Consider the following 10059-nt stretch of genomic DNA (forward strand, 5'->3'; position numbering starts at 1 on the left):
GTCGACGTGATTTTGAGAGAAACCTGACACTTGACACGTAGCATGATATTTCAAGAATACTGCTAAACCACTACCGTGATCCACTCTATCCACCGAAAAGCACTGAGAAAACCCTACCTGAATACGAAGACTCTCTATTCTACTAGCTGTAGAAATCGTTTCTGAAAGAAATAGAACATCAGGTGTACGATCCTTAACGAGATCGCGTAAAACTCGTACTGTCCGAGGGTTCTCCAACCTCCTAAAGTTCCATCCTAATAAATTCATAATCCATGGCTAGCTTACTTCGCAAACTTAGCCTATAAGATTTTGTTAGAGTCTATACAATCACCATTAGAAAGAACAGATTATGTACGATAAAGACCAAAGTTATTAGCATCCATAGTATTAGTACAAAATGACCCAAATCTTCTACATTTTCTTTCCTCCAAGTCCATCCCAATAAGTTCCTCATCCACAGGCCCATTGACATTTAAAATTTTTGAATTATATCCCACTACCTGAGTGATATCACTTGAATTCAAAACATCCTTAATAATAGACTTTCATTTTTTGTTTTTCCGATTTTTGCACTCATAAATAACCAGCTTCCCAAAATTGCACACCTGATCTTCCGAAAAAGCCTGGAATTTGTTATCATTTCCAAACCTTTCCCCCAGTCATCATCTCCCTCCTCTGGAAGCCATTTACTTTTTCCGGCCACCCTACGTGACTGAGCTCGCAACCAAGCTCCCCATTCCTTCTCTTCCGCACCTTTCTGACAACTAAATTTCCTCCGGAAAAATCGCTCCGTGTGTGATAGCATGCTACATCTGAAACAAATGTCACCAAGTTTTTCATACTTACATTGGACAATAAAATCTGCTGCATTTTTCCTAGTCACCTTCTTCCTTCTCTTGAGAGGTTTCCTGACGTCCACCTGAATTCTGACATGCATATAATCCTTCCATATTCCCCTGTTGTTATTAGGATCATATTCGATTAATGTACCAAAAAAATTCCCAAGCTATCTACCAATGGATTCCGACATAAACCCAATTGGCAAATCATGGATTTGAATCCAGAAATTCACAGTTGTTAATGGGATTTTCGAGGGATCCTCTCCCAAAGCAATACCACTAAGCACGAAGATTTAGTAAATTGTGAGACTTTTGATGAAGAACAAAATGAAATAATAATTTTGTTTTATAAGATGGTGAATACTACTTTTGAATCAATTTATCAAAACAATGCATCGAAGTTCGTATGAAGCCGTTTCATTGAAAAAATAACCACAACTGTAGTAACAGTGGATGACGTGTCTCAGCTTATAGGATTTGTATTGCTTGATAATCTTAAATTACTTGTGAAGTACTACAATACGCCAAAGATGATTAAATTATTGAATATGAAGTGTGAAAGATTCATACTTGCGAGAAAGATCGCATATTATTTTACAAGAAAAATAACAGGACAAAATGTGACATGTGCAATGGAGATGGGTATAAAGTGCAAATAGATCCTAAAAAGTAGAAAGATCCAACGAAAAATATTACGTTACTTTCTATTATCATGAGATTGCATCATTTATTCAATATTGAGAATATTGCAAAATTTATAAGATTGCACTTATTGGACATTAAAGTTCAGTTCTAACCATTCTAAGAAAGTAAAGAAGCTAGTATTATATGATAGAACATGAAAGATAGCTAGTTGCCATTTATCACCTTCAAGAATAATCAAATTTTAAAGTCTAATTCATTTTAAATTAGACATTTAACCAATAATAATTGAGAAAATAAATCTAACAAACACTAATATTTTTTATCATATTTTAACAAATAAATATGTGTAATCAGATTTTTCAAATGGAAGGTAGCTTTGTCAACGATATAATTGTAAATAAATATAAAAATATATTATGAATTATAAAAAGTAGCGATTTAAATGGATTTTAAAGAAAAAAGAAAATTATAAATAAGTGAGAAAATTAACCCTAATTAATGTGGATTTCAAAGTTGAAATAGAGAGGCTTATTATAAGAAAAATTAATTTGGGCTTCACATTTAAATTGGACATGTCCATATGTAAGAAGGTTCTAGATGCAGTAAAGGCCCATCTTCTAGAAACAGGTCATGAGGGTGCACCCTACCTCCCAGCCCTACATATACGGGAGATGCGGCAGCTTTTGTAGTCAAAGAAGATGAAACACATAAGCTAGATAAAAACTTAGGGTATATATATAGAGATCTTACTTTCCTATAGTTTTTTAGGCTTTCAAGGTTCAGGTGGTTAACAAAGCTGATCGGATCGTAGATCTTAATTCATGGCCGCGGAGTTGAGTTCCAATGATGGCCGGGAAAGCACATGAGAAGATGATCTCCTAGTTCTTGTGCCAAAAGGTATACAAATAGATATATAAGGCAAGGAATTTATATTTATTATCATATCAGTCTATTGTGTTACAGAAGAGTGACTTCTAATCCTTATTAATTTCTTTTTCCTGTTTGTATATATCATCAATAGGCTATATAAAAGGATTATTCATGATACATCAAATTAGAGGGCTCTTAGTCGATCACAGGGGAAGACTTCAAGGAAGCGCAAGTAAGGTCATCCGTATATATGTATACGTGTGTTATTATTTTCTTTTTATATATTTACATAAATCTTCTGTCTTGTGGTCACCAAAAACTAATATGAGAATTTAAAGGGAATAAATCAGACGTTTTGGATTGTTGTCACACAGCTTTTTGATGTTTTGTGATATATGTTTAAATGACAGGACGTGATGCTGCCTTAATTGTGATCAAGGGCTTTCCAATCACAATCCATCAAGGGCTCTTGGAGAGCTATAGGAAATTCATGGTGACCAGAGATTCATCAGTTGCCAAGAGTTCAAAAGAAATCAACAACAACCAGAATCAACAATCTATTTTTTATTGTTTATGAAATAGTATCGCTAAATGTTAGATGTTAGACCATTGTGTAAATTGAATTTTTTTAGAGCAAGTAGTTATCAAAAAAAGAACACTGGTGTTGTAGAAACAATCCATATTTTATAATGTTTTTTATCTTTCTTAAACTTTTTAATCATTACAAAAGGACAAATAACTAATCTAGCTTAAAAGTATATATACTTCCAGCATTTTAATGGTATTATCACTAAAATAATATCAAAATATACTTCTCAATCCTCACACATACTCAAAAGAACATAATATTAGTGAAATAAATGACTAAACATAATTTAATATATATTTAAATGAAAACTAGAAAATGTGATCTCCACCTCTCTTTCTTGTAAAATATTTTTAAGCAAGATTATGTGACTCTAAAATTCTCACTTCTCTTTGCATACTCTTATTGGTGGAATTTATAATAAAGTTGACCAAAATAACGATTTTAAAGTTTTATTAAAATAATGAGATGTTAAAAATAATTTATGAATTTATAACATTATAATATTTGTAAGAAAGACAATAGTTAATTGTTATATTTATTTCCTAAAAATTATAAGAAAATTTAATATTTATAACATAAAATGAGTGATAAATTCAATGGAACTCAGTTGAATATATAAATTAACACTCTTAAATACGACATGAAACCGTTGAATTTAGTGCCACTTGAGCCATTGAATTACATCTAACTTACCAAATTTAACTTTAAATATAACAATTACTACAAAAAAAATGGCTAAATACAACCGCCCAAAAAACGGTTGTATTTAGTTAAATACAACCGGATCCGGTTGTATTTAAGTAATTACAACCATTTTTTGGGCCGGTACTAAATGCTCGAGTCATAATCAGTAGACCGGTCGTATTTAGTATAGGAGCGGCTAAATACGACCGCTTAAATTCGACCGAAAGCGGTCAAATTTGTTTTTCACCTAAATTTTGAAAATCCCGCCCAAAAAATTGAATTTTTGAAAAAATTTAAAAAGTCCGCCTAAACTATAAATTCGACTGTATACGGTTGAAAACATTGTTATAAATTCGACCTAATACGGTCGAATTAACGAGCATCAGATTTAAAAAAAAAATCTCACCCGAAAATTTTCAGTTTCCGGTAAGCAGTCAACATCATATTATTAAACCGAACATCCAAAATCCATCCCACATTTCACCACTCTCGAATACATCACCTTCGTCGTCCTCAAATCCCCACAATTCCCACACGCATCCAAAATCTTCACAAACAAAAACTCATCCAGAACAACACCCTCCTCCATCTCACAAAAAAGCTCCAAAACTTCACCCCACCTCTTCTCCCTCGAAACCCCACCAATCATAGCAGGCCAAGTAAACAAATCCCTCTCACGTAATTCATCAAACACCTTCCGTGCATCATTAATAAACCCACATTTTGCAAACATTCCAACCAATTTAGTCTCAATAAATGAATCGACATCACCCAACATATGCAAACTCCCATAAAGCTTACGACCCAACTCAATTGAATTACAACTTCCTTGGTGCCTATACATGGGTACATAGAAGAAGACATGTTGGTTTGTAGTAATAAATATTTTCTATTTGTGTGTATATTTATTTGTGTAGGTGTTTGTTGTGATTTGATGAGGATGAAGAAGGCGTTCGAAGGGTTTGAGAAAAGATGGAAAGGGGGGGAGAGGTGGACGGCGGCAACAGGGGAGGACAGGGGCCGTTGGGTTTTAAGTTAGAAAAATATTATTTTTTTGTTTATTTATAAAATATAATACTCACCGTTGGATTATCTTTTGATACTTAAATTTGGTACGTTGGATCTAAATCACGCGGATTGCTGACGTGCCAAGCTAAATACGACCGCAATCAATTGAATTTAGGAGTGTCAATTTATAAATTCACTTCATATATTGCGTATTTTTTGTTATAAAAATTAAAATACGGATAAATTCTATAAAAAGTAATGTAATTTGTTAATTTTTTTCTTAAAATATTTTAATTTTATAATTCATTTTAACAACTCACTATTATAATAAAAAAATTGAAATTATGATTTTTATCAATTTTATGATAAATTCTATGAAAAAGCATGTGCAGTGAAATTTAGAATTATGTTTAATTATATATTATATGTTAAAATAATTGATATCTAATGACTAATTCTATTATCTTTTCCAAAAAAATTATCATATCACTAAAATATCAAGATTTATATATTATATTGATATGATAAAAATTTTAGAAAAAAATAAATATATTCGGTTTGCCATTTTAATAGTCAAAGTGTAGTTTGACCAATACTTCTAACTAGTGTTTAATCTCATATTGATGTTTCGATATTTTTAAAAATATGAATGAATGATCCAACCATACGGATGTCAAAATCAGTATATTTTAGTGATATGACAAAAATTTTTGAAAAAAAAATGTACTTGGTTTGTTTTTTTAATAGTCAACTAGTAATTTGACTCTTACTTCTAACTAGTGTTTAATCTCATATTCATGATTCGATATTTTTAAAAATATTAGTGGATGATCCAACCATACAAATGTCAAGATCTGTATATTTTAGTGATATGACAAAAAAATTTAAAAAATTAAATATATTTGGTTTGCCTTTTTAATAGTCAAAGAGTACTTTGACCAGGACTTCTAACTAGTGTTTAATCTCATATTGATGTTTCGATATTTTTAAAAATATTAATGAATAATCCAACCGTACGGATGTTAAGATCAGTATATTTTAGTGATATGACAAAATTTTTAAAAAAAAATAAATATAGCTGGTTTGCTTTTTTTACAGTCAACTACTAATTTGACTCGTACTTCTAACTAGTATTTAATCCCATATTGATGATTCGTAATTTTGAAAAATATTAATGAATGATCCGACCGTACGGATGTCAAGATTTGTATATTTTAGTGATATAACAATATTTTTAGAAAAAATAAATATATTTGGATTGCCTTTTCAATAGTCAAAGAGTACTTTGACCAGTACTTCTAACTAGTGTTTAATCTCATATTGAAGTTTCGATATTTTTAAAAATATTAATGAATGATCCAACCGTACGGATGTCAAGATCAGTATATTTTAGTGATATGACACATTTTTTTGAAAAAAAATAAATATATTTGATTTGCTATTTTAACAGTCAACTAGTAATTTGACCCGTACTTCTAACTAGTGTTTAATCTCATATTAATGATTCGATATTTTTAAAAAATTTAATGAATGATCCAACCATACGGATGTCAAGATCTGTATATTTTAGTGATATGACAAAAATTTTAGAAAAATAAAAATATATCTGGTTTTCCTTTTTAATAGTCAAAGAGTAGTTTGACCAGTACTTCTAATTAGTGTTTAATCTGGTATTGATGTTTCTATATTTTTAAAAATATTAATAATTGATCCAACCGTACGGATGTCAAGATCTGTTTATTTTAGTCATATGACAAAAATTTTAGAAAAAAATAAATATATTCGATTTGCCTTTTTAATAGTCAAAGAGTATTTTGATCAGTACTTCTAACTACTGTTTAATCTCATATTGATGTTTCGATATATTTAAAAATATTAATGAATGATCCAAACATAGGGATGTCAAGATCAGTATAATTTAGTGATATGACAAATTTTTTTGAAAAAAAAAATATATTTGATTTGCTTTTTTAATAGTTAACTAGTAATTTGACCCGTACTTTTAACTAGTGTTTAATCCCATATTGATGATTCGATATTTTTAAAAATATTAAAGAATGATCCAACCGTACGGTGGTCAAGATCTGTATATTTTAAGAATCATATTTTGACAAAATTTCCGTCAAAAGAATCTATAAAATATTATTCTAAATTTTTTATTTTCATAAAATATATTGATAAAATATTCAATTTTTTTCTAAAAACGGTCAAAAGTTAAGTTTATATTTGTTTAAGTGGCCTGGGTCCTTATTTGATCTTGTGACACAAATTCAAACTTGAGACAAAAATAAAACCTTTAGACTGGAGGGACAAAATCCGTCAAAAAGAACCCCATTTTTTACGGATTCAGGGTAAAAATTCCCTCAAAAAAAGCATGATGTGTTGTAGTGATTTCTTCATTTTTCTTTGTTAGTTATAGTGTATTTTCCGCCAATTTTTACTATTTATATTCCACAAAAAGCGACCAATATTGCCTTAAAACAATAAGTTATCATGAGTAGCCACATCAATAAATAAATCATTTTTAATTTCTTATTTACCAAATTAAATGCATATGAAATTTTATACCATTTGACTTTCAAGCACAGAACTTGAAAATCACCAAACTCTGGAAAATGTAAATCCTTAGCCTATCCCTTCCTGTATTAATACTCCTACTACAAAAAGGGCAACGTCCCTGCTATTTGTATGCAATTTTTATGTATGTATTTTTTCAGCCATGGGATCTGAAAAAGAGGAGCAATTAGAAATGGTTGCTTCAGCTAGAACAAGAGATGCTGCACAAGCTGGTATATTAAGCACATCCAAAATCCGATCATATGACACACAAACAAAATTTCTAATATTAGTACAGTTTAGCAATTAATATCATAAAATGATTTCATGAGTTTTAATTTATATTGTGTGATACTCTAGCACGTAGTAATGATTTGATCTAGTATGGTTATTAATTGATTAGCAATTCAGATTAATATATATGACCATGACTAAACTTTTGTGTTATAGTTTATTACTAAATTTTATTAACATCATGTGCTATTACATGATGTGCTATTACATGTTATTGTATGATGTTGAGTATTATGCCATGCTACTGTTGGGGATAGGAATTACTTGACATATTGTGTCTATGAATTAAGTGTCTTCAAACAAGTACTAAAGAGTCATAGATTCATGTGCACATTTTTGTGTTTGAGTGTACTGTTTGACAAGTTAGACCGTATTATATTATTTTTTTTGGATTTTCATTGGTCTAACGTACTTAGTCAGAGGTTAATATCTACTGTGTTTAACTATAAATTAAGAATATATGTTTGTGACTAAATTTAATTATTGGCAAATTAAAATAACTTATTTATTTAAGTGGACAAATATTTTTTTAAGTTAATTGATTGAAGTAATATGACGATAGAATATTTAAAATTATAATTATGACGATAGAATATTTAATTTTATGAAAATTTTATCTGTCCAAAGGAAGGTAACGTTTGGCCAAATTAAAATATTCTTGTGATTATAAGTATGTAACAATATTAAGTTTTTCATGTGAAAAATAAGTCGGTCCAAAGAAATGCATATTATTTGACAGAAATTAATTGTTAATACTTGATTATTTCGTGGAGAGTACCAATTGTAAATTAAATTTTATGTCCAAAGACTAAAATTTAATGTTGCACTAGGTATCTTGTGATGGTGTTGCTGCATCCAATTTCCAAAAAAAATCCCAATTATTTCGAACTTTCCATTTTTAGAATGGAATATTTACGGAATCTTCAATATTTAAAATTTTATCACACTATTGTATATACTAATTTGAGCATTATGTTGTATATTTATTTTCTATTACAGTTACTGCTTTTGTTAATTCTGCTACCGCTCAATTGAGCATGATTCTAATATTGAATGGGACAAATTATGTCACGTGGAAAGGGAATGTTGAGATCGTTATTGGTTGTATGGATCTCGACCTTGCGCTAAGGAAAGAGCAACCAGTTCCCACTACGGATGATCCCAAAACGGATCAAATAAAGAAATGGGAACCCTCTTATCGCATGTGTCTGGAAATCATGAAGCGAATGATTCTAACTGGCTTTCGGGGCTCTATTGCTGAGAGCACAAGTTCCAAGAAGTTCCTCTCCGAGATTGAGCAATATTTTCCTAAAAATGAGAAAGCGAAAATGAGTAATCTTCTGTCAAAACTCGTGACGATGAAGTATAAAGGAAAGGGGAACATAAGGGATTACATCATTAGGATATCTAATTTAACATGCAAACTCAAGCAACTCAAGTTAGAACTTTCAGATGTGTTACTTGTTCATTTGGTTCCTATATCTCCGCCTCCTCAGTTTGGAAACTTTGTGGTGAGTTATAATACTCAAAAGGAAAAATGGACTCATAATGAGCTCATTTCACACTGTGTGCAAGAAGAATAGAGGGTTGTGCGAGAGTAGACTGAGAGTGCTCACTTGGCATCAAGCTCTCATGATAAGAAGGGAAAGAGAGGTAAGGATATTGCAAGTAGAAAACCCAAGCATCAATTGCAAAAGAAGCAGGATAAGGGAACAACCTGCTACTTTTGTAAGGGGGCTGGACATATAAAGAAGCAGTTCAAAATATGATGCTTGGTGTGTCAAGAAGGGTAAGACTTCTGTCTTTGTTTGTTCTGAAGTTAATTTGGCTTCTGTATCTAAGGATACTTGGTGGGTAGATTATGGTGCTACTACTCATATTGCTTTCTGCCTTGAATGAATAAATCCGCAACTTTCTCGTTCCTTCCTTGGGAAATATGGCTATTTTCCACATGGTAGTTTTGTTTTCTATGGAGCAAAGGATCCTGAATTGCAACCACCTCATTTTCATCTCCAATGACCAATCTGAAGCCATTACATAGCGCTTCTTTTGCTGTATGAATTCCGGTCCAAATGAAGCTTGATCCTGTGCCTTTAATAGATTTCAGGAAATGCACATCTGTGAAATATCAAGCTTTGAACAGTGCATAGATTTCAGGAAATGCACATCTGCGAAATACCAAAGATTGGGGGTGATGCATAAATTTCTAATAGTGCTTTCCTAAAAGAGCAATGTTAAAACCATGTAGAGTCCAAAATCCTAGCCCTCATTGACACTTGGTACTGCTCATACCCTCCCAGGATATCCACTTTATGCCTTTGTTATCAGAATTACCTGATTGCCACAAAAAATTGTTGATTAAGTGCTCGATCTCCGTACATAGAGTTTTTTGTAGCAGGAAGCATGCTATACAATATGCTGGAATCGACTGACTAACATTGTTAATAAGAACCAATTTACCTCCTCTAGAAATCGACTTACCCTTCCATCCTTGAATACGTTTCCACACCCTATCTTTAATAAAGCCAAAGACCTTCTTTTTCAATGTGCCCACTAACGAAGGAAGTCCTAGGT

At 31.2% G+C, this 10059-nt stretch overlaps 2 protein-coding genes and 1 long non-coding RNA gene across 3 annotated transcripts; 2 read left to right on the forward strand and 1 right to left on the reverse strand.

Annotated features, from left to right (window-relative positions):
* The first annotated feature begins 2190 nt into the window (after positions 1 to 2190).
* On the forward strand, positions 2191 to 2987 carry LOC141676703 (uncharacterized). The gene is made up of 3 exons (XR_012557116.1): positions 2191 to 2381; positions 2506 to 2586; positions 2765 to 2987. It is a non-coding gene; the product is annotated as an uncharacterized LOC141676703 (long non-coding RNA).
* Positions 2988 to 4075: 1088 nt separating this feature from the next.
* LOC141680750 (pentatricopeptide repeat-containing protein At1g19720-like) lies at positions 4076 to 4471 on the reverse strand. Its single transcript, XM_074486885.1, has one exon. The coding sequence runs from the start codon at positions 4469 to 4471 to the stop codon at positions 4076 to 4078; it is 396 nt and encodes a 131-aa protein (XP_074342986.1).
* A 2883-nt stretch (positions 4472 to 7354) lies between these two features.
* LOC141680751 (uncharacterized) lies at positions 7355 to 9068 on the forward strand. Its single transcript, XM_074486886.1, has 2 exons — positions 7355 to 7424; positions 8485 to 9068. Exons 1-2 carry the CDS (start codon positions 7355 to 7357, stop codon positions 9066 to 9068), a joined length of 654 nt encoding a protein of 217 aa, XP_074342987.1.
* Positions 9069 to 10059: the final 991 nt, after the last annotated feature.

Source organism: Apium graveolens, chromosome 8 (assembly GCF_009905375.1).
Source record: "Apium graveolens cultivar Ventura chromosome 8, ASM990537v1, whole genome shotgun sequence".
NCBI classification, from domain to species: Eukaryota; Viridiplantae; Streptophyta; class Magnoliopsida; order Apiales; family Apiaceae; genus Apium; species Apium graveolens.